This window comes from Trachinotus anak, unplaced genomic scaffold, assembly GCF_046630095.1.
Source record: "Trachinotus anak isolate AG129_WGS33_773 ecotype Australia unplaced genomic scaffold, CSIRO_AGI_Tana_v1 ptg000009l, whole genome shotgun sequence".
Taxonomy (NCBI): domain Eukaryota; kingdom Metazoa; phylum Chordata; class Actinopteri; order Carangiformes; family Carangidae; genus Trachinotus; species Trachinotus anak.
The window spans coordinates 10,687,484-10,712,445 of record NW_027273860.1 but is presented as its reverse complement, the minus strand read 5'-3'; the positions used below and the strand labels follow the sequence as shown (position 1 = coordinate 10,712,445).

At 42.0% G+C, this 24,962-nt stretch overlaps 1 protein-coding gene across 1 annotated transcript in view; it reads right to left on the bottom strand.

Annotated features, from left to right (window-relative positions):
• prex2 (phosphatidylinositol-3,4,5-trisphosphate-dependent Rac exchange factor 2) overlaps positions 1-24,962 on the bottom strand; it is an 84,995-nt gene that overhangs the window by 42,289 nt on the left and 17,744 nt on the right. The window contains exons 4-19 of the mRNA XM_071485275.1: positions 24,616-24,720; positions 22,864-22,965; positions 21,763-21,924; positions 18,715-18,848; positions 17,707-17,810; positions 16,039-16,188; positions 15,347-15,488; positions 10,599-10,699; positions 9,627-9,730; positions 9,491-9,540; positions 5,368-5,443; positions 4,167-4,239; positions 2,309-2,451; positions 1,870-1,962; positions 452-600; positions 268-353 (exon numbers count right to left, since the gene is read on the bottom strand). Coding sequence (XP_071341376.1) covers positions 268-353; positions 452-600; positions 1,870-1,962; positions 2,309-2,451; positions 4,167-4,239; positions 5,368-5,443; positions 9,491-9,540; positions 9,627-9,730; positions 10,599-10,699; positions 15,347-15,488; positions 16,039-16,188; positions 17,707-17,810; positions 18,715-18,848; positions 21,763-21,924; positions 22,864-22,965; positions 24,616-24,720 — 1,774 coding nt within the window. The remainder of the gene's footprint in view (positions 1-267; positions 354-451; positions 601-1,869; positions 1,963-2,308; positions 2,452-4,166; positions 4,240-5,367; positions 5,444-9,490; positions 9,541-9,626; positions 9,731-10,598; positions 10,700-15,346; positions 15,489-16,038; positions 16,189-17,706; positions 17,811-18,714; positions 18,849-21,762; positions 21,925-22,863; positions 22,966-24,615; positions 24,721-24,962) is intronic.

Below are 24,962 nucleotides of genomic sequence, written 5' to 3'. Positions count from 1 at the left end.
TACATGGCAATCACTGGGATGTGGAAAACGACAGATAACCAGCTAATTCTCAGTTCTGCCAGCACCATTAACCAACCAGCTGAGCCACATGGAGAGCAAGAGGTGGAGGTGGGGGGTTGATTGGCCTCTTGTGGCCAAGTCACGCACACCCCCACAGACTGGCATGGCAGCTGCTTGCCAGCTGTGCCACAGTAACAGAGAGGTGATGGGAAGGCTTTTGCTGATGAAGCCAGACAGCACCAAGTGGTGGAGGCGGAGATCTCTTACCTCTCCCAACAGCATGGACCACAGATGGACCGAAGCCTCGGATCTGGAACCCTAGCCCATCAGCTGAGTCAGGGATCTTTACCGTCCTGGATACAAGAGGGGAGGAAAGGCAATGCATCACGCTGATGAATGCAGACAATTGGGATCATTTGACGGTACCGGTGAATACACAGATCTGACTTACTCTCTTGGCTTGGTGCTGACCAGCACCCTGAGGGGTCCCTTGCTGTTGAAACATTGCCTGAGGAGAGCTTCGACTTCAGGGAAAGGTCTGAGGAACACCAGGTCTCCATTTATGGCAAACAACTTCTTTCCCACCTCCAGCCCGGCCATCTTGCAATAAAATGTAACACAGAAAAGTAGAATTATAGAAAAAAGTATTGTGAAACATTAGGTTTTAATATGAAACAGAATATTTGATGTATGCCATTGTTTTAGCTTCAACTTAACCTTTCTGATACAAAAAGAAAACCCATATTCCTAAAGGATTTCAATATATGACACAGAAGAGCATACACACTCCCATTCATTGGAGACAATATGAGAGAACTTTCATCTACAAGTGTACAGCTGGATCCTGTTGTGGATTTCAGATTGAATATTTAAAAGCTAACGCACACAATGCCAGTCTCTATGCGATCCAGACCTTCCAGGCGCATTCAGTGCTACTTCAGGCCTGGAGGGAATTATGGGTCATGCGCTCAGAGTGATCACATTTTCCTTTAAACTCCTCCGTTTCATTTTCATCTAGTGGATCAAAGCTAAACACCAAAGGAGACCTCAAAAACATGGCGCCCTTTAATGCGCTCTACTTCTGCACGTAAATGCTTCTTATGTTAGCATCAGTGTCCGCCACGATGGAGCAGGTTTAGCTTAGGAGCAAACAGTGAAGAGGTTTATATTTTTCATGACGACGATGATGATCGAACCACATTTTAACAACAGGAGGCTTCTGCTGACTGGCGTTCGTCTACTGTTAAGGCATCACAGCTTTGCAGAGTTTTTTGTGGGAGACAAAATCAAATACAGCAGAATGATGCCGAATTACAAAGGGGACACACTGAACCACTAAAACCACCCTTGGAGCCTGAGCCCTATCATGTTACAGCAGAGATCAGATAGACTTACTCTTCACCGTACAATATGTAAATCCATTTAGTCAGGACTTGGTTCCAGCAGAATTAATAACATTTTTCATTTTGGAAATCAATCAGTGCAATAAAATTGTTGCGCTCAGTGGATTTGTTCGACACAAAGGAAAGATGCATGATGCTTTCACATGCAGTTCAACTTTGGTGGCGACTTTTACAAGCTAATTTTTGCAATTGACTTTTGTAGTGTTGCACCCAGTTCTACCCTGTTACTGTGTGTTGAACTGGGAGCAAAACAAACAGAGCTTTCCTCCTCTGACATAAACAAAGGAGTTTGTTGGAGCATGCAAGTCCAACAAAAAACTTCTGGATCAAAAATTAAACTTTTGTCTATAATCACTTCATCACCAACTTTCCAGCATCATCTAGTATGAGCCTACGTATCTACATATCCATACTCCTGAGTGTGCATGAACAGTATATGTTTATGTGTTTAAATGTGTGTTCTCACCTCAGCTGGGGAGCCCTTCTCCACAGATTTGATGATGGGGACTCTGTTCCTCTCTTCCAGTGAGAAGCCATAGCCTCCATCACTGGGTCTTATCTGGAAAATGACACGTCTCCCATCAGTAAAACCCCAAGCCAGCAGACCAAGACCATTCTCACAGAGCACAAACACATACACCAGAGGCAGGTACTGGTACACACAGATAGCAGCTACGGCAGTATTTGCTCACTCCTCTGAAAAGAATGCTTACTGAGGTATAAAATGGACTTTTGCAGTGTTATGACTTTTCCTTCTCGCAGCCATGTGCTACAGAATGATTTAGTGTGCCTCTGGATTCCTCCGAGTTGTGGAAACAATACAGCAAAGTCATGGCATATTAGACATTAGACTGAGAGCTAATGAATCAATAAGCCAGCAAGGAGTACTGCAAGTGAGAACTCACCAAGAGAGACTTGGAGATGACATTCTCTACTATCTTCAGGTCATGCTTCATGGGTTTGTGTTTGGTATTGGAGCCCTCCATCTCCTCATCGGCAAAGAAACGAAACAGCAAGGGCTCGTCCTTGAATTCACTCTTTTCCAGCACTGAGGGAGGTGGCAACAAAGTCATGAATGTAATAAACAAACGACTGAATAGAAACTTGCAGAAAATTCACATCCTGTTTGAAGACATGAAGTGTGTTTACAAGTTTTTGCAGATCATGTATAAGTCTCATGTTTGCTCCCAATTTTCAAATGCATGCTATACTGTTTTATATTTTTGGATATATCCTTTCTACCATTCTATTCATTTCCAGGCGGTATTTTTTTCATCAGAGATATATTATCTTTCTCATGGTAATGCAATGTTTGAGAGCAGATTTAAAATGCACTCTCTGCATTACCTCAAAAGTATTCTGTAACCCTAAGAATAAATTCTGCAGACTTGACAAACTGGTAAATGGGTAATGAATAGAAACCAGGGGATGCTTAGCAAAGTGGAAAATGCATTCAAGTTTCTAAAATACAGAAACATGGTTTGCTGGTGAGTGATGTATAGCATGTGATTTGTAGTAAATGCACTAAAATATTTAATATCATTTAAATAGTCCTTCAATGACCCAGGCTGTCAGTTGATCATTAATTGAAAACTTGACTCTAATTGTAGGTATTCCTTATTTTTTTGGACAGAGGAGGAATATGTGCAAACACTTTGAATATCAACGTCCGGTTCTGTGCAGAGGTAGAACATGTTAAATGTAGAAATCAAGAGTTGTGCAATAAGTTGAGAGGTTTGAAGATGTCTAATCTTGACAGTTATGGTGTGACATGCCAAATGGAGCATGCCCAAACGCTTACACACATGCTCACCAAATGCACAAATACGGGCTGTGTGAGAGAGAAAGGGAGACCCCACTTTTATGGTAAAATATCACTTTTTCAATGAACCCGGTCTCCACAGCAACATAACGCCTTCACCAAGACTTTAATTTTCAAACGAGAAATAGCCCTGAGGGGAAAAACAGAGTTTCCCTCCAACATTCCCTCCCTTCATTCCCCTCAAGATCAGATCAAGCGCCAATAGTTTTAATAGCTACATCGTCAGGCCAAATAACTCACTGGCACGAATGATAAAATTACCCTGTAGGCTGTGGAAGTGAAAGGAGGTTTGATGGCTGGGACTGTTATGTTCCATAGATGTGCTGGTAATTTGTAGTGTGAGGCTTGAACTGTGGGTAGTTTGGAGCGGTTACATCATGGGGATACGAGGAGGCACGCTGTGACTCATGCTGTAGTGTGTATGATGTGGACTTTGGCATGAGGAGGGAGTTAAAAACAAGTCTGACCCTCATAAACAAACTGTTACCATGGCTACTGACCATTTTGCACTTAAACGTACAAACATCCATGCATTATCTGCCAAGTTCTCACAGCCTCAGCAAACCATGCATATATCCTGCACTTGGTCAGTTAGGTCATATGCTTACAAGTATGCACGAAGGTAATGATAGTATGCATGAATACTGCCATAGCCCTAACCACACATACACACACACACACACAAATACAAATTCATTACTGGATTGGAAAAAGTTCTATTCCTGTAGCCTGTCAAAGGGATTATAAGTAGAAATGGAAAGAGAACAAGAGTGGCGGTGTTCTAAAACCGGATGCTAAATGCCAGGCACCCTCTGCGTGGTTTCTCCAAAGCATTCAACTCTCATTTAGTCAGTGATGGAGAGGAATCCATGGTTTTTTGCACAGTACGATCAGAACTTTTTTTGGTCTGCTGAAATCCTCAGCAGTGAAAAGCGCTGTACCGTGATGCATGAAGCCATTGTCGCACAGCTCCACCCCCAAGATCAATGCTTCCTCCCTCGTTCGGCAGTCCCCCTGCACCAAAAGACACAGAAAAGAGAAAGCGTGGATGCAGAGGAGAAATGAGAGAGATCAAACATAAAGAGTGGATGAAGAAAACGAGTGAAGGAAAGAAAGCAACAGACGATGAGAGAAAATGAAGCAGAAAGACAAACAAAACAAAGAACATTGTGTGTTTAGAGAACAGGCAAAATGTCACACTCACACCCCCTCTTTGTTCCTGCATCCAAAAGCCCCGAGGCCAACAGAGCCACTCCACTCTCCTCCACACTCCTTCTTAAACACAGCCAAAATCTTGTCTACACAGCAAAGTGTGACAGCTCTTCAAGTCCCACTGAAGGAGTAAGAGCTCTCCTGCTTGTCTGTGTCAAACACATTCATATGGACTACCACATACACACACACGCGCGCGCACACACACACGCACACATTTACATACACACTCAAAAGATGTGACGTCTGCCATTGATTCTGAGGTGGCCGCAGTGTACGTTTCATTTCTCCGTTGTCATCCCGGACAGGACTATCAATCTGTCAACCTCAAAGCTTCCTGTCAAAGTCAATAAAGCTTAACCGTCGAATCCGTTCTGCTTTTCTCTCTTTGTTTCCTTTTGCTCCCCTGAACCTTAAGTCTGACGGCAAGAAATGCTTTGTTATCTGATTTTCTTTCCTGTGTAGCACATTTCCGCTGACCCCTGCTGTTATGACAACAGCCACTTGCATCTTTTTTTCTCACCTTTTTCCAACATCTTGCCGCAGGGCAATATGCTCAGAAATTCATGTGGTTGATTCAGAACAATGTGTGTGAATTACAGCATGGCAATATGTTTTAAATGAATATCACTATTATTGATTATGATTGATTAACACAATCTACTATTGATATATATGACCACTATGGCAAATATGTGAAAAACTATGTATATAAGATTTGAACCAATGTTTTTAAAGTTATTTATAACAAAGCTAACTTTGTAACTTTTTGAATTACAGTTTCCTTGGAATCATCTATTTGGACAAAATTATGTTAAACGATTAACACCATCATCATCATCATCATCATCATCATCATCATCATCATCATCATCATCATCATCATCATCATCAAACAACTCCACTGAAAGTGATAATACTGTGGCTTACCTGTGCAATAAGCCAGTCAATCAGCTTGTTGGCCATCACCACTGATTTGTAGGTCCTCAAATGGTAGTCCTTATCCCTGGATGGGCATCAGTGGAGAAAACATTAGAAGGATAATACAAAACAAAATTCTGCCTTTAAAGGAGCTGTTTCCAATTTTTTTGCTATTGCTACATCGCCAACATTAGCATTAATAGCTGTTTACTTACTAGTCTAGAAACAAACATTACAAATTCAAGCAACCCTATTGCTTTACTTCTGTTTCGATCACTTATTTTCTTCTACTGAAGTTTGCATGCTAAGCAGCTAGCTCTGGTCCCGCTGGCCTGTACTGTCACTTTTTAATACTGAGTTACTGTAGTGTCCAGTCTGCCCTGTTCAGAGGGTGTATTATAACCTCTTGTATTGTAATTGCAGCGATGGCTGAAGCTCTTGGCAGGACTGCTAAGTAAACAGCTGTTAATGTTAACATTTACTATGCAGCAACAGCAAAACTTACAAATAGCTCCTTTAAACTTGGATTGGAGTGCTACTATTTAACTGTGTGATTCACTTAAGCTGTAATAAAGCCAGATGTAGAGTAGTAATTGCTTGGTTTATTTAAACGCAAAGCCTAAAAGAGGACTAATAATTTCCAGTGTCAGCAAGGCGTGGTCACTCTTTTAGCATTTGCAGTTGCAGTTGCATCATAAATCTAAGTGAGTTTCTGACAGTTGGTGACAGCAAAACAGCATTCCTCCAAGCAAGGCTGGAAACGGCCCCAGCAGTCTTTGGCCCTGGGGTGCCCCATGTCCGTCTGGTGTTGCTGTTCTCAGTGTTACTCACACAGCCGCACTTTGCCAGACAGTAAGAATGCCGTCTGAAATGCAGCCGTGACTTTCCCATGAACATAGGGGCCTCCCCGGGGACACCCAGGGGCTGAGCTGTGGGCCGGGAAAGTCCAGAACCACCATGACTTCCACCACTCCACCGCTTCCATAATATGCAAATACGGACACGAATGCAACCGCGCATACACACGCCTGTCTTGCACACACAGAGTTCAGACAAGTCAAACATGACATGTGGGCCAAGTTAAAGTCCAATCTCAGCTGTCCGGGGCTTCAGAATGTCAAGCGTGAGAGGTCGAATGCTGCCCTGTTTCCTCCACAATGGAGCACTCTGTTGCGTAACTGCATTTGACAGACTATATTGGTCTCTGTTGAGGGCTGTAGTGCTGATACCAGCTGGTGAGGCACGTTACCCTGCCGTGCCAAGCATAAACCAATCGACCAGAGGAAGCAAGAGGCACCATGCTTTCCCCCTGAACAGTATACTAGAGCCAGGGAGATTGGGGCTACAGCGGCTGGTGCACAGTGAGGCTGTCAGAGTGAAAAATGGGGGGTAAACAGTGGGTCAGTGGGCAGCCATATGTCCACAATGAGGAAACAGCAGCTTGAGGAGTAACAGAGGTAAAGGTCAGAGAGCTGGTTTTTAACTTTCTGTCCAAAGTAGAAACTTTCCCTTGACATTTTGAGCGAGGTAAATGGATTATGAAGGCAAATGTTGTATTTTCAAAGCATTTTTTGGAATATATTATAAGGAGGATGATGAAAGTTTCAAGCTTTAATCAACTGTTTCCAGTCCTGATGAATTACTGAAGTACAATGTACCATATCGTCAGTTATTCTGAAAATCTTATACATATATCCACAAATATTGAGTTTCTGGGGGACTCATCAGCATAATGAAGAAAACTTGTCAATATTTCTCCGACTCTGTACTGAAAAGCCACTTTTTTCCACTCTGCATGAAGGAAATGTACAAGTGACCTTTGCTGTAATTTGTGGGTTTGCAGCCTCTCTACAAAATGAAAAATTCTTTTACATATCTAAAGGTGTAACTGTGTGTGGACAGTTTTAGCTTACAGTGGACATTTCAAACTGCGCAATCAGATCACCTGGTGTGGAAGGATTCACAGCTTTCTTATGAGGAAAAGAGGAATGTAAATGGGGGCACAGAAGCCGTGTGGATGTGTGGGGGCTGCGTAGTGTACGCTCCCCCTTTTGCGTCATGTCTCTCGCTCTGCCAGGAAATTCCACCTAATTAGGCAGGGGCTGATTGCTCCAATTAAACTCTGGCATTCCCAGGCCCTGTGATGCATTGTACTGGGATCTCAGTGAGAACACACTGCACAGATATGCTTGCCCTAGCGACGCACACAACTGTAGTACTCCGACCGAGAGTTTTTACGTCAAGAGGTTTGGCCTCCACACAAGCACCAGCAGACTAAATGCTGACACACACTCACAATCACCCTTTAGGCTTTTTAGTAGTTGGATCAAACACAAGTACAGAGACGCTTCTATGCTGGAATACATTCAGGATCAGTGTGCCCCTTCCAGCTATGGCACAGTTTTATTGGTGTGAAATTAAAGCTTTTCTTCAGGCCATTTGAAATTCAGCATAAACAGGCAACCTTAATGCGGTGCTTTGCGGTAAAACACATTAGCAGCCTGCACCTCAAACACTGTTCGAATGGAATTTAGAACAATACCACCAAAAACCAAAGCATGCATCAAATTACTCCAATAAAATGAGATTGCTCCACTTCTAACTCTGTCAGACAAAGAGATGTTTCATTACATGTGCCAAAATTGCTATAAAAAAACCCACCTGTTTTACATTTGGGTTTAAGTGACTATTTAATGGGCAGGTTTGATGTTTCTGCTTTCACATGTTCACACTAATTACTGACTGTAATATACTCTGGGATTGCCTCGCTAGAAATATCCTTTTGTCATTCACGAGTGTATATCTTAATAACAGACAACTGAACACCAGACTCACTCCAATTTCAGCAACAAAAGAAACAAAAAAACAAAAAAAGGAAGCTGATCTCCACATGCCAAAACTGCACATGTTGCATGTTGAAGAACTGAAATCAAAGTTCATCTCCTACAGCTCGACTGTGTGTCAGGCCTTTCAGGGAACAGGATGAATGTGCTGCCACGCTCCCACATTTCACTGTCACACTCAGTGAGATGTAGAAGACTGGTGTATTGTAACCAATGTAAAATGCTTTATAACAGAAATGGCGCTATTTGTAGCTGTGGTGGATGGACTGAGCCATTTTTCCCAAAAATAATGTAGAGACACAACAAAGAACGAGAAAAAGTCCAGAAATCCCCTCGGGGTTTGAATTTACAAACAGCAGTAAGTAAAAAAAATGGTTTACATCCTTTGACAAAACAATCACAACTGCTTAGCACAAGCTTCAGCAGAGAATTGTTTGCTTTGTTTGAATGGAGATGGATCTATTTGACACACGAGATCAAGCTCAGCGTGTGTTTAAATTTCATCCATAGCATTTTTAGGATTTTAAATAGTCAAGAATGAACTTTAATGCTGATGAAGACCAAGTCTTGGGGTTGAAAGCACCAGAAAAAGCTAGTAAGAGGACCTCAAGTGTGGATTGTTTTATTAAGTTGTGCTATTTAGACAGTCGAGAATCAACTTGGGGAAGTGGCTGGGGAAGTATGACCTTTAGTCCCGATGAACACCATGTCATTCAAAGCTCAAGAAAAAAAATTATGAGTGGACCTCGAGTTAAATTGTTTGCTAACTTCAACTGTTAAATTGATATATACATCTTGATTCAATGTGTTACCCCATATTGTCCAAACAACACAATATGGTTTATATTATTTCGATTTTTTGTTAACTTCTCGTATTGTTTACCATCCCAACTTTCCGACAGGATATTAAACGCTGACAATGATCTCTCAGAACCACCAAGAGAGGTCTGTCAAAATGTTAGCCATTTATCTGTATCCCACATGTACCCAGACTACTTGAAACATCTGATGGACTCAATCTTCTTCACCACATCTGTGTTTTGAGACCGAGCAGATAAAACCTGCCAAGCTCGATCACCCACAGGTCCCTGCTGCACTCCATCCCATCTGTGCCAACTCCTTCTAAGTCAGTTTCTCTTTAAAAACAATGAGCTCATAGTTCATCATGATATTTCTCTCCTCTACTCTGGTAGCTTAGAGTTATTTTTAAGAGCAAGAGCCAGATGCTAAGCTACCAAAGCCCCACCTGGCTGGGCTGCAATGGGGTGGAAAAGAAAATGCCTGCATACCTGATGACAGGAGTGAAAAGACTGTGAAGTCGGCAGAAGAGTCGAACACCCTGAGAAAAACAAGAGAGGATTTTGGTTATTTCATTGGTAGATGTGCAAAATGTGATTTTAATTATATTAGTGTCCGTTGGTCTACCTTTGATATGACATCGTGCATATCACTCCTGGGGTGGTAGGTGCCATCGTCGTAGCGAAAGCGGTACAGCACAGGCTCAGGTTTGAACTGGTGTTTGTCCGTGACTAAAAATGCAACACAAAACATAAGCAGGTTTCTGATATACCCGAATGAAACACAAAACAAGTGAAAAAGTGAAAAAAAATATGCCAGTTAGGCCACATGGAGAAACAAGTTTTCCAGACGAGAGGAAGGCTCAAACCTCATACTGAGTGGTCACAGATAACAGGGTGGCTCAGCGCTCCCTGCTCCTCTTGCTTAAGGGGACTTTGTAAAAGACAGTCCTATCTACGGTAATAGCAGTTGGCTCTGTGTTCTTGGCTGCAGCCGTGCAGGTTCCATTAAATGTTTTTATGAAAAGATATTCCATCGTTTTTCACATGGGGAATTCTTACTGCACTGTGAGGGAGCTCAGAGGGGCTCGGAGTTATTCCTCTCTGTCTGGAGCAGCTCTAAAGCCCAGTCTCATTTCTCTGTGAGGAAGCAATAAAGCACCCCTGAGTGATTTAAGATACAACTTGGCATGGGGCCCTACTCTTTTGAGGAAAAAATACATGCACAGCAGTATGCGCCATTTAGTGTCAATGCAAAGCTTTAGCCAGCTTAAGCCTCATGCACTAAACACACTTGTTACCCAAAGCCACAGAACAGCCACTGAGCAAATATTACACAAACATAACGACAAGAAGAGATTAATATTTATAATCCCTTACCTAAACATTGTGTCTAGGGAGTGTTTAAATGGGACACCTGCTAAGACATAAATAAGACAGCTCCATCTACATTGACGGCTCCAGCCAGGGAGTGAAAGTATTGTCAAACAGCTTGTTAAATGAGAAACATTCATTGCATAAGGTTAGTGGTTAGTTCAGGCAATGGCAGGCATTTGCGTGGTCTACATCGTGCAGGGGGTGGGGGGTAGTGAGGGCTAACCATGGTGAATGATGCCGTTCTCCAGCAGAGCTTGACCCAGGTGAACCCCTTCCTCCGGGTTCCCTGTCTCACCAATTTCCATCAGCCAAGACACAAACTCACTGGGGAAACACAAAACACAACACTGGCATAAGAACACAACATACTGACACAGGAATAACACAAAGACAATCCCATGAGGAAATCCCATCACTCCATAAAGGAGAATGTGTGTGATCAGTGGAGAGAGCTCTGAATTTCTCCGTGATTATCTGGAAATGGGGGCAAAAAAAGTGTTGGCCATTGCCATCATTCCAAAGAGGCTTTAAAAGTTACCACAAACATTCACTTGAAATTGATGTGACCATGGCAACAAACACTATCTTGGAAAAGATGAATGATTTATTTACTGTTGGGGGCCACATCTGTTTGTTAAAACAACCAGCAGGCTTTAGTTGGTGTGTCTTGTCTAGTCTAACTTTATTTGTTTTACAACAAGGTTGTAATACTATCAAATACAAAGGATTTAATTGGATCTTGGGAAGGTCTGATGGAAAATGCACTACAATTTTTTTTGCCGCATCATTTACAAAGAGGAAACAAATCAACCACCGAATCAGCAAACAGCATCCAATCTTCTGATGGCCCAAATGAGCTAAATGGGATAATTCTGCATAATTGAGTGACTCCCAGAAAGAGAGAGAGAGAGAGACTAAGAGAGAGAGAGAGCTAGAAGACGAAAGAAAGAAAGAGAGAGAAGAATGAACAGGGAGAACAGGCAGAGAAGCAGTAGCTTATCAGATTACATCCTCAATGTCCTGTCTCGCCACAAAAGCCAAACAAACACGACCAGCAGCACCAATGGAATTCTGTGGAATTTACTTCCAGGCCATGATGGAGGCGGCTGGGTGTCAGCGAAAAGCCAACAGGAGAATTTAGAAATGTTTCCAGAGAAGCATTTGACTCAACACCCCACCTCCAACGTCTTACACTCTTTAGCCACTCATCCTTGAAGTCTCTTCTCTCCGCAACAGACCACAGGGGAAAACACAAGTCTATAACAAAGTCAAACTGTCAACCTCTTAACCATGAAGGGAAAAACACCCTGAAAGTTTGGACTACAGAGTTCTCATGGCCTCAAGAAGATTAGGGTCACATATGCAATAAACAGTTTCAAAGAATTGAAATCAACATGTGGAGCTAGAAGAAATTGAGCAAATCATACACCCCAACATTTTAGACACATTACATATCAATCATTTCAGAGTTCAACTGTTGGCACTTGGTCTCTGAGGAAAAAAATGATGTCTCATTTAGCGTGAATTCAGCCAAAACCTATTTTGTAAACCTTTCTACTAAGTAATGAGGGTTCAACATGAACTTTTTGATGTTTTGCTATTTTCGTTATTTCACATAAGGGTTTTTTGTATTTGTGTGTTTTCTTTGTGCTCCTCTCACTGGTTGGAAGATGCTGATGCCGCTCTCCTGCACTTATCCGGATTTAGCAATAATTCAATCAAACATGATGATATTCCTGATGAAGCAGATTCGCTGAGTTTTTGAAAATTAAACTCTAAATAAGTAGATCTTAAGGCTGTATTTTTATCAAAACATTGACTTTTTTCTTTTTTTTTTTTTTTGGCAACAATATTTCATGTCATGGAGAAATATTTTTAATTGGAAATCAAGTTTTCAGGGTCCTTAAGACCATGGGGAAGAACACTTAATGCATTAATTCAACCTTTTATGTGAGTATATTTACTTTCTTACGTACAGTTAGATGATAAGATTGATACAACTTGCTAGCACCTTTAAAGTTTAATTCGTACAAGAACAGATGTGTTAAAATCTAAGTGAAAAATTGCCAAAGCCTCTTACTTGGCTTGCCAGTCTGCAGCTGAATGTTGACTGTAAAGCAGAAACTTCTTGTTTTTAGACTCTAATTTTAGCACATACTAAACAATGGAGGTACGGGTAAGTGGATTTTATTACCTATGGACAAAGCCATGTCACAGTGGAAGCTGTTTCCTCCTGACTGTAGCTTGGTATTCAGCAGTGGTAGCAATCTTCTCATCTAACTCTTTCAGAAAGAAAGGATATTTCTCAAAACGCCCAAACTATTGTTTTAAGAATGCCAGACAATATCTTACCAGTACTGTATATTAGATGATAAATATATCTCCCAGCTCTATGTACCAATTGCTGTTTTTTTCTTTATTCAGCTTGTGCTTAAATGTATCATTTGTGTATGCTGGTCGAGTAAAATGTGTATTGCAAGTGATCTCAAAAAGATCGAGCAGAAGCTGACAAAGGCAAAGGGCATTTCTTGCAGGATATCTAACCTTTTCATTGAGCTCTTAGAGGGCTTTTCATCGACATCTATCACAACAGCTGACACCGCTGTCTGTCATATGTAGAACAGACAAATACTTAGAATCTTTTTGTTTTTCGGTTTAAAATGGTAAGGTAACTGCAAGCTAGGAGGCTGTCACAGACAGTTCCTTTGATGAATTACACTGTCGCAGGAACCAAACCACAAATACGATTGTACTATTTAAAGGGGAGGAGTTTGAGACCCAGGAATAGCTCTTGGCCTTAAAAAAAAAAAAAGGAAGAAAGAAAAAAAAAAACAAGAAGGCGTAGAAAGAGAATAAAGGCACAGCATTTCACAATGGAGGGAGTGGGCTGAGTTGAAGCCATAGGCAATGTGGCTTTCATCAGAGACATACCATGCTGGTTCCAATTCACCAGTTACGCCTACATGTAATCATCTCCAACATCATTGCAGACAGGGGAAGTACAGATGGGCTAGGGATGTCTTTTCACCCACAAGTGGTCATCCAGGTGTTTGCCAAGTTGTATATAGAGGGATAAGTTTCCAAAAGGAGCTTCCCTGAGCTCCTTTCTCACCATATGATCTCTTCAGACTCAATGAGGTTCCTACATATGACCAACGTTTGATCCTTTTAATCTTTTTAGCTGACAGATCCATTCCTCCTCCAGACCACAAGGGATCTGGTGTTGTCTGCGTGGACCAAAGGAGAAAGTAACTACTCATTCCAAACCACCATGTGATGTAACTTGGCCACAACTATGTCCAATTGGTCTTCTGGGTTTGTTTTTTTTTTCTCTTCATGATTTTAAAAATAACAGGGATTTTGAAATGACTACTTAAGCTAGGGTGATTTTCAGCGTGATTATTACTAGTCAAAACATCTCCGTAAAAATTTAAAACAAATGGAAACACGGGTCATTGTGAATTGTGATTGGCGTTTACAAGGCAAATTTGTTATGGGATTTCAAAAATCTGGATATAAATGCAGTTTTAATAACCTCCAACCCTTTCGAAATTGCACAGTGTCATCATTCTATAAAATGACTCTTGGCTATCGCATGCAATTTTCATTTTCAAACAAGGAGAGCTCTTCGGCTGCAGCTGTAGATTTTATTATCCTGATCCAGCTTTGTCACCTTCTCGGCCTCACACTGTGTGCTTCCCACATAGGCCTACAATATGGGAAGCACATTACTGTGAAAGAGTAACTCGTGTTGAATGTGAGGAATGGACATAAGAATTGAAGTTACAAGTTTCTGCACTTTCCCAGTTTAGGAGAGCAGGAGGTGCAACATCCCATCAAGATTTATTGTAAAAAGCTTTCAGGTTCAATGAAAAGAATATTTTATCACCGTGGGAAGTTTCATGGATCAGGTGGTTCTGGTTGTTAGTGCAACAGAAAAACAGGAACTCACGTACATAACTGATTGGAGCTACAGTGTGTGCGCCCTAAACTCTGAAGTAGGCTGCAGGAAATCCAGAACTAAATTTAAGAAGTGTTTCCTTGTACAGGATTAAACCCTGGGAAAACTATATGACAGCAAGACATTCACATCTGATATGATGAAAGCAAACTGAAATGAGGGTATCAACTCATGCATACTTAAAATAGCTCAAGGATGGGATTTAGAGCAAAGCATATTTTACAGTAAATATTCACCTGTCAGCAAATGCAGGAAAGACAGGCATGTTCGGACTCATTAAAAGTAAACATGGAAAGTGTCTGGTCTTAACAGTGAAAACTCAAGGACACTAGAAAATAATGAACATGTCACACAAATCCACACACACAGCTGCCCTCTGGCTTAACAGGTCCTCTGTAGTAGTTACCTCATGGATACCTCAACAGAGAGTTGATTGTAATCTAACATGGGCGAGGGAGAAAGCGGGCAGTCAGCTGAGCCGCACAGGGATATCTCCCTGTGATTTATGACTGGCACTCATTGGCCAATCCGTCCCCAGACACCACACCAATAATCCTTAAATAAGATTCATGGGCTAAATCTGGCTGGATTTGATTTTCCCATGACTGAGGCTGCAGATATACATAACACACAGGCTCCTGAACAAAAAGCAGCAATGCTTTCTTCTTCCCAGCTGCTGTGTTTTCCAAATTCTTTGTGATTAAAAAATGAAAGCAGGGGTGGAGAAACTGATCCTTACTACAGAAGCGTTCGGTTAATCTGCACTTGACACTGTACAAGGCCTCACTACCTATTTTACATGAAATAAAAAAAGACTCACAGATCTGAAAAGTACAAATACACAGAATCGGTTACGGAAGCTTGTGGCACATTCATCCAGTTTGACACTCACTCCCTCACAGTTACACATCTCACAGTGATGTGACACAGAGGAACCACACGGACTCAACACTTTGCTGCTTCCTCACTGGACATACCAAAGTGTTTGAGATTAGCGGCCAGAGCCTCACCTTCCTAGGAAGCACTTGGGGAAGGTGGTGAGCTTGCGTTTCCGATCCTTAATGAGGTTACCCTTAGTCATGAGGTGGTAGAGCTTCTCTCCCTTCTCTGACACCATGACCCACGTATCCTGCTCCATGCCGAGCCTCAGACCTACACGGCAGAGGAGGGAGGGCGGGTGCAAAAAGCCTGTCAGTATCATGGCATTAATAATCTTGCACTCAGCTAGACTAGATGTGACATCAATTACAAGCTGGAGAAGGTTAATGTCTCCTGATTTCACAAGATAATTAGCAAGGTTTTTCAGTGTCTGTGCTAATAGTCCAAGGCAGGGTTAATGACTGACATTATGAAGAGTTTATCATGTACACCATCAAATGGGAAAAATGGAAACAGAGAATACAATGCCGTCACTGCGTGTTTTCCTAGCAGGAAATTCAAATCTGTTCTAATGCCCTAAAATCTCTTTCAGTCTTAGATGCAGATCCCACATAATAATCAGGGCTGTGATTTATTCCTTTATTTTTTTAATTATTCTGGTTAAATTGTTCTGTATTGATCTTCCCATACACAGCATGAGTTATATTATATTGTAATTCAAGACTGATGTTAAAAAGTAAAAAGGAAATGAGTTTTCCCCTGCTGACTGTATTAAAAGTGAAGCGACCCCCGCCCTGATACCGACACCAAATCGCCTTCTTACTTTTCCTCCGCTCCCTCTCTTTCATGATGGCCTCCAGCCACTCCTGCTTCTCCTCCGGGGTCTTGGCCATGCAGACGAACCACTTGTTCTTGGCCGTGTTGTGGATCTTCCAGCCGTTGTTCACAATGTTCCCGCTGCTGTGGTAGTCAGCTGTAAGGCAGAGGAGGAGAGCACAGACGCAAGTTTGACTTCACTAGTTTTATGAAGTACTCGCCGAGGGGTGGAACAAGGCAAATCTACTTTTTTGACTCATTTAGGCTCAGAGTAGTTTTTCGAGTTTGAAGGGGGAGGGCCATCAATCAGTGGTCGCACTGATCATGACACTGTAAACACAGTTGTTGGGAAGTCAGCTTCACAGTAAACCAAGGTTTACCACATTAAACACAGCAATAACATGAGGCACAAATCCAATGATTTGCCTCAGAGAGAACGAAGCCAAAGAACTACGACATACAGGAAAGGGCTGGAAAAAGACAAAAATAGACAACACCTTATCTGATGAAGTGGGGCTTTTTTATACAGTAATGTGTGGTCTATTGGCCAAAAACAACATCCACTATAAAACTACTGAAAATACCATACTCTATCTTAGTGCAAACACTCGCTCCGGCCTCATTTCTCCATGCTCTTGTGCCAGTTCTCATAGCCTCTTTATTGAGTGCTTCATTGATTATCACTCTTCTCCTTTAATGAGATAAACGAGGGGACACACATGCAGAAGAAGAACCATTCATCAGCATTATTTACTACTCAGTCCTCAGAATACTCCCTCAGAGACCATGGCTACTTGTGATTCACCAACTATACTTATATATAGATGATGGAAGTGATCTCTTGACTGTTAGCTGAATCTCAGTTGTTATTTCTCTTAGGGAGCATATCAAATGCCTCTCCAGCTGACCTCTGATTTTCTCCCTCTAAGGGTGTAACAAAAAGCAAACCATTACAATCATCAATTATAATCACGTCTAAAAGCATCTACAGTGTGGTGTCCTTTATATGGTATGCCTCGAGGGCGTTTTTCAACCTCAGGCAGCAAGTGTGTGCCTGGGAAAAAAAAAACTTGCAGCGCTTTCACTGTGTAGGAATCTGAGCTTAAACACTCCTGTCGCCCTGGATTTCAGATTGAGATCGCCCGCCTGTGGTGCAGAACACCCACGAGTTACTACACCGCTTTCTGCCTCACGTGTTTATCCTCCCTCTCCCTCTCCAGACCCAAACCCATCCATCTCTCACCAAAAACACCCAATATTACTGCCCATCTATGCCTGCTGGAGAGGAAATGATGGCTTCTACAAATATAAATGATAATCAGCGGCTATGTGAGGCCAAGAGACACAAGCGCTTGAGTTCACCAAGGACCAGCAGTAACACATAACCAAGGGTATGAAAGTATAGATGTCTAAAAAAATGTTTATAGGTAAATCTTATTTTTCCATCAGTGATCCAAGTATAAAATCACACAGTTGTGCACCAGCTCAGGCCAAGGACTGTGCTGTCAACTTTCCTGTGTGGGTTATCACGGCATATTTCTAAACTCCTGCTGCCAGGAGCACTGAAATAAAAAAAGGAGGACCTAAGTGCAAGTGAGCAACAAAAGAGAGACAGAAAATCTAACTGTGTAAACATGTATTTGTCCAAGATAAATGTTTTCACAGAACCACTCACCTGTGCCATCATCCACATTTTCCACCTCCATCACCTCCGTGTTGATTCTCCCCCTGAACAGGTAGCGAGGACCCTCAGTGGCCGTCTTGCTGTTTTTTAAACGCCTTGCATAGAGATAAGCAACCACATGAATTAGCCAACAAGGTTGAATCATATCCTGTTATTACTTACTGTATAATTAGTCTCACTTGCAGTTCATTCAGGATTTTATAAGACACTAATTACTGTTTGCCCACATGTATTAACCAAATTAAGTGAGGAAAATGTAACCAAGTTATTGAATCTAAGGCTACAACAGCACATTTTATTTTCTTTCTTCCTTTTTCTTTTTTTAATCAGTGAATGGATCTGCTCGTGTGCACTACCTGCTGACGCTTCACTGTCTACAGCATGTATAGTAAAAGCAGATCAAAGCAGGTGGCAGCGTGGCTGGTGGTGGGTAAAAAGCTGCCAAAAGCACATACAATGGACGCAGCAGCGATTGTTTGCAGCTGCAACAGTAGCTCAGTGTGAAACTAGAAGAAAATAGAAACTAGTTTTTACAGTGCAGCCTATTCATCGAGGGCTCTGCCTGCAGGAGCACAACAATAGTCGGCAATTGGGAAAAGTTTCCTGACCCAACTTGCACTGATTGTAATAAATGTCATATTATTTGGTATATTGAAAGATGTGTCCACAAACAGTAGTTTATAATCCCACCTAGACTAATCACAGTGTAAGAATATAAAAAATTTGTCTCCTCTACTGCATAACTTTTCTTTATACACCTTCACAAAAAATTAAAATGCTCCCCACAGAGCACTGCTCTCTTTTCTTTTAAATAGTAAAGGAACTGATGCAGTGAATTATTCATAAATGCTCGGTAGGAGCACAGAGACAAAGGGAAATTAGAAATTTGCATAAAAAATATTTTTATTCCGTTGCTTAAAACAATACACACTCTCGGAATTCATCATCTGCTTTGTGGATTTTGTCTGCAGAGCAATGAATAAAAGAGGGCGCAGACACCTGTTTTTCTTCTTGCAATAGACCAGAAGCTTGTCAAACAGGAAGAAAATCCTCTCTTGTATATTTCCAGCTGAAATCTTGAGCAGGACGCCCTGCATGAGCATCTCCGTGCAAGTATCTGTGATATTGGAGCCCTGCAAATGGACATAAGGGCAAAAAGTCAAAAAAGACAGAAAGCAAAGTGTAAAACAGATGCATGGAGAAAGATTGACACATGGACGAATGCAGGAAAAAAAAAAATTAGAAAATAATCTTACATGATTTATTTTACTAAAAGAGGGAGTGTCTATGCTACAGAAGGTTTCTACAAATGTCTTCTATATCATTCAGTTTTCACATACAGGTCTGAAGAGGAGGAGGGATTACAAATCCCAGCCTTTCCTGTTACCTCTCTCAGGGGTCTGTGAAAACACTCCCTGCTTCCTCAGAGCAGATTGCTGTGGGACTTTAAAATACGCAGCCGTTAATAGCTTCTATAGAATAACATCCCGTCCAGTCAAACTATGTGTTGCATTGTCGCGCCTGGTGCCCATATTGGTTGGGGTTCCTGCTGCAAGTGATAAAGTGTACTGTCGTTTCCCTCACCTTGCCTGTTCGGGGAATTTATGTACCCCGTTTGATCGGCCCTTCAGAGCTAAAAATAACTTGCATGCGCACAGAGGCGGAAAATGTGCTAAGCATTTCCTCCTGCTGGAGACACCAGTGGGCCAAAACCTATCCCGCTTTTTCCTTCTTTCTCTCCTCGCCCTTTTCATTCCCCTTCTCCTCCCTTCCCCTTCTCTTGATTCCCGAGACGATTCCTCTATCTCTTTCATTCCTTCCTCCACACTTTTTTTTTCTCCCGCTCTTTCAGGGCCTTTTAACTCCCCAGGCCATGACCAGATGTTAAACTAATTTGCAGCCAGTGAATATGTGCACACCAGACATGGAGAGGCCAACTCGCCTTGGTCACTTGAAGGGACCAAAATCACTCTGGTCCAGACAATGGTGTTTCCTTAATGGAAGGACCAACACTTCCCCTTTGTGTTTCATATGCTTTTAACATAACCCCATTGTCCTTTTTTTTCTTTTGGTGCAGCCTTATTTAGTTTTTCTCCTTCTCTGCAGCATTTTTCTATCACTCCTCACATCAACCTTGTTCCAAGCCAAAGCTCCACAGAGGGTGTATTCAGTTTAAATCTTAAGCAACTCTTAAAACCCTCAGTCATCTGGTTCATCTAAATTTCAACTCTCTATTTTTATAGGCAGACAACTACCAGACATAACAACTACAGAATTGGGAATGACAAAACAGGATGTGCCATTAATTCGGGAAAAAAGTATGGTAGAAAAGTTTATATTGAACTCTGAAGTGGTATTTGTCAATTAGCAGGAGAGATGAACTAACGAGGCCAAGTCAAGCAAACTCTACATCTCAAGCATTTTAAGAATACTAATTAAACTTAAACAAGAGAACAGAATGAAGTGAAACAAAACAGAAAACTACTACCCTCCAGTCTAAAATTAACATATTTCTATGGTACACAAAACACTTGCAACACTACCCAACTGCCAGTCACCTCCTTAACAAATGCTGGCAGTTGTCACCATGGTGACCACGGCGAGCCATCGCCCTGTCTCTCCCACACGAAGTGAACCTGCCAGGATGCCCAGAGGGCAGCCAGCTGTGGAGCAGGTCAGCGCTAACAAGCAATCAGCCCGGGCGGAGGAGCAGGAATGGAAGAAACAGCAGCTCTCACAATCGCTCCTCACCCCTCAATCATTCCTCAGACACCCACACAGAAATGCAAGATGCAACCATCACTCAGCTCTCTCTCTCTCTTGCTCCTCTTCTCCCCTTTGTTTTTCTCCTCTCTCCTTCTTAGCTCCATCTCATTCAGAGCCAGAGAGCCTGGCGTGCAGCAGTCAGAGGATTCCTGCTCCAGAATGAGCTAATGTGTACAATTAATAAAAGTGCTGATGAGAAACCACAGAGTGGCTGCAGCCAGGACCATGTCAAGTAAAAGATATGTCACCCCACCCAACAATAAGCCTCATTCTGATCACTGTATTCTTAGATTTAAGCTGTGTGTCTGCATGCATGTTTGTATATAAAGCTGTAGTTTATTAAACAGAAATAATCACCACGTCTAATGGATTAGTGCAACTCAGACTTTTTATAAATTCCTCATTATCTGCCTTTTTTTGCTGTCTATAATATAACATTGTATTTAAGATGTATTTTTATCATAAACATTGCGTAAATATTTATGTTTCTGCAGTATATTGTACTATGAAGGAACAAGACTTATTAAAGCCAGCTAAATGTGCTGCTATCACTCAACAACATTCAAATGTTGTCAGTGATCCTAAAACAACACATTCAGAAAAACTAGAACTTCTCACATATGTAAGGAAGTCTAATCACCCTCTACTGTATCTTGTCTTAACCATATCTGGGTTGAAAGCCTGTTTTCTGCTGAGTGAAAACAATCTGTTACTGCCTTCACCTTCGTCAGAAGCTGTATCAACACTGGCAGCGTCTCTTTGTCTGCATGTGTCCAGGAAGCCTTTAGGCCCGCTCTGAATGAAGCCAGGTCAATTACATAAGCACCCCCCCCCCCTCTTGCCGTACAATTACCACCACTGTTTTCTCTTTCCAACCAGCACTAGGTCTACTGACCCCTTATGAAGAAAACTAATCTCAAGGCAACTTTCCAGACAAGAAGTGCAGTCTACCTGATGATGATTGGATCAGTCACTCTAAAGCATGACGGCTTTAACTACAGTCTCATCCAAGCGGAAAGAATTTAGCCATTGTGAATACAAGTCATTGTTGCAAACAAGAAAGCTTAAAAGGCTACAAAAGTCACATTCTTGTTGAATTGCATAGGGCTAAGTGGCTTTAAATAAGTCATGACTTTGAGCTTTGACGGAGGAAAGCTCAGCTGTGAGTTAAATGGAACAACCTGACAACACAGTAAGAGGTCAATACAGCTATTTAAGTTGAACTTATTGGATGCGAATTAAATCATTGAACACTGTGTACACAGTTTAGTTGAGGCCCACCTCCCAACCCTCGATATGGGACTGCCATTCCTCCAAAATCTCCAACTTCTCCATCTGTCTCTTGGCTTCGTTGATGCTGGAGCACACCGCCTTCATCACATGCAGAGACTCCTGCACCAGGCCATAGTCGTTGTGCTTCCTGGGAGTCCTCTTCAGCAGCTCCTGCATGTGTAAAGGCCGCACATGTTCACACACATACGAAAGCATGTTACATTATAGTGCAGGCACACATACACAGTCTGATGAACCTGAACTACTTAAAAAAAAAAACCTCAGCTCAAATATTCAGCAAATCTGGCTCTGAATCATAATTTTCACATCATGAAAAACATGAGAGAAAAATATATTCCATTTCATGTCCACTCCCCACTCCCTCACCTTCCAGTAGTTGCTGAGTGTAGTGGGTGAAACCCTTGCTTACTGCATGCCACGGTCTAGCAAAAGCAGTGGCAATCTCTGCATCTATAGTCTAAACACTGTGTTTCAGCATGTCAGCTGATTTACAGCGTTCTGAATATATGTGCAGCCACTGATGGCTATCTGTGTCATCTTACGGAGAGAAGGAGGCCCTAGCAGCTGGAAGACTTCAAATGACAGCGCATCAGATTACCCCCTTATTATTATTACATCTCTGAGCCCGTACTGGTGGCTGTTTAGAGAAAGTCGGGGTGAATTAATAGATCATAGCAAGATGAATGAGATGGGACAGCTCAGATCACCAACTCAAACAAGCCTTTGAAAGTGTTTTTCATTTCACTCATGTTTCACATTGGGAAGTGGAAATTTCAAAACCAACAAGTGAGAGTGCAGGTATGATTGAGCCATGGTCCGAATGTGCAGCTTGGCAGGGGAGGTGATGATACAGCTTGTGTTATTCCTATTCCTGTATGGTTGTGCTGGGGAACTAAAGTAGGGACGTGTCAGAATCTGAGACCAGTGTTTCATTAGAGAGGGAGAGGTTGATGTGAAAAGGACGGGACAGCCCTAACTAATGACTAGGTGGTGGTGGATGAAAAGAGGAGTAGAAGGTGCCCCACAGAGGTGGCACAAGGGTGTGGTATGTCCATAATACATGGTTAGCATGCACAAGACCATACTCACTCTGAGCAGCAATGGGTACTTGCAGATCCTCTGAATAGGAGCGACCAGGTAACCCTCCAGCGGGACCTCTGTGTTTTTTCTGCCTCCCAGCAACATGCAGTTCTGGAGGATGGGAGAAGAGAAGAAAAGAGATTTAACAAGCCTAAACCTAGCTGCTCTGTCAGGCTTAAATGCTCAATGTAAAGACAACCAAACTGTTGACTGAGTTCCAATGATGTATAGTTAATTATATGTGTGGTATTGGTTGTCATTTCTGTACAAACTGCAGATATTACATCAACTTTGCCTTCAGTTGAACAAAGTGACCCTCACCTACGTACCTTACCTCAGAGGTTATGAGGTCAACTGCTAATATTCATTTTCACCTCCCTCTCACCTGAAATTTTGATGAGGTGCTGAATTACATTGTCAACAGTAAACCAGGCTTTACAGCAGTCAGAAGGTTAAAGGTTTAGTGGAGGTTAGCGGATATCCCCATCCTGGTCACTGCAGGACCTGGGAGGTGACCTGAGGTATATTAGCTCATAGCTGAGTGCAGGCCGGAGAGTAACATGAGACTCATACAGCCCTGATGGAAGGCTAGGTCATCGAAAGGTCAAGGCTATAAAGACCCCATTAAATCAAAGTCAATTAATATCTTCGCCTCCTTTGGCTTTTTAGATTAAAGGAACACACGAATAGTAAATCAGACATGGAGCTCTTGCAGCCTCTCTTTGCTGAGGGTGTGTATAGTATGTGCAAGTGCTTGTGTTTCATTTCTCACTCCATCAATTACAGTCTAAGAAAAGGTCACATGCTTCACCACAGAAGTGGCCAATCAATACAAGTCTGCGGTCATACTGTGGTTCTCCTGGGTTTGTAACTCTGCACTACATCTCCATTTCAAAGCGCTCTGTTTTTATGGAAGTCTTAAAACATAAGGGGTGATGGGGTGTAGTGATACAAGTGTGTGACGCTCTGAGGCAGAGGAGTGAGAAGGACTAGAGTTACAAACTGTCAAAGCCAACAAGGAAAAAGTGTGAAAGACTGAACGGAGGACAGAGACTGTAAACGGCAACAAGTGAAAAGCTGTGAGGAAAGAAAAAGACAAACACATACACACACACATACACACACAGTTTAGCGAGCCAGCAGTGGGGATGTAGTCATCTTTTGTTCGAGCAACATGATGCTCCCCTGTGGCAGTGAAAGTCTCTCAGAGTGTCGGGACAGGAAGACGGAGTCCGCCCACACATCGGGCAGAGTCACATCAGCTGTCAGACACACTGGAACATAAAGTACAGGGTTTTACACTGTCCAGCTGCCATGTGTGGGTGACTGTGTGTTTGTATGTCTAAGAGAGTGTGGTGGTGTGTTTTCATATGAGAGGAATTCTCAAGTCCAGTTTGAATCACATGACCCCACCTGGACCAAATTTCTACTTTTTTATATACTGGTTTAAAAACATAACTACACATTGAGAAATTTACTAGGAAAGAGCATCAACTACTGATTATGTTAAAACTGTCACAGAGATTTGTGCAAAAAGTTTCAATTTCTAAAAACAGAAACAAATAATTTAATCTTGCGTGTGTAAATTTGTATTTGTTCCTTGTGTGTTAGCATGGATTGAACCTGGTTACTCAGACTTGGACTTACATACTGATCTTTTAAGTCTTGACTGTACCTACTTAATCACTGCTTACAGCATGTAAGCAACTGAGTGTGTGTTACAACTGGTACATTATGTACACATATACAGTCCGCTCTCACCAGTAAACATGTCCGGACGCTCCTGATCTTATTGAGCTCCAGCAGCAGCCTCTGGGCCTTCTCATGATTCCCACAGTATTCATCATAAATCTGGAAACGGCTCCTCTGCAAGAGCCAGAGAAAGACAAGGTGAAGAGGAGGCATAAGGAGGAAAATGAAGCAAGAGAAAGAGGGGGGCAAAGCCAAACAGAGAAAGGGTAAACGAGAGGAGAGCATCAAGAAATAAATTAAGTCAAACAGGGCAATATATGAGAATTATAGGATTCACAGTATGTATTCTTCTCCACGCTCTCCTCTCCATCATGAAATGCATAATGTATATATTGTATGGGAGGGCTGCGATTATA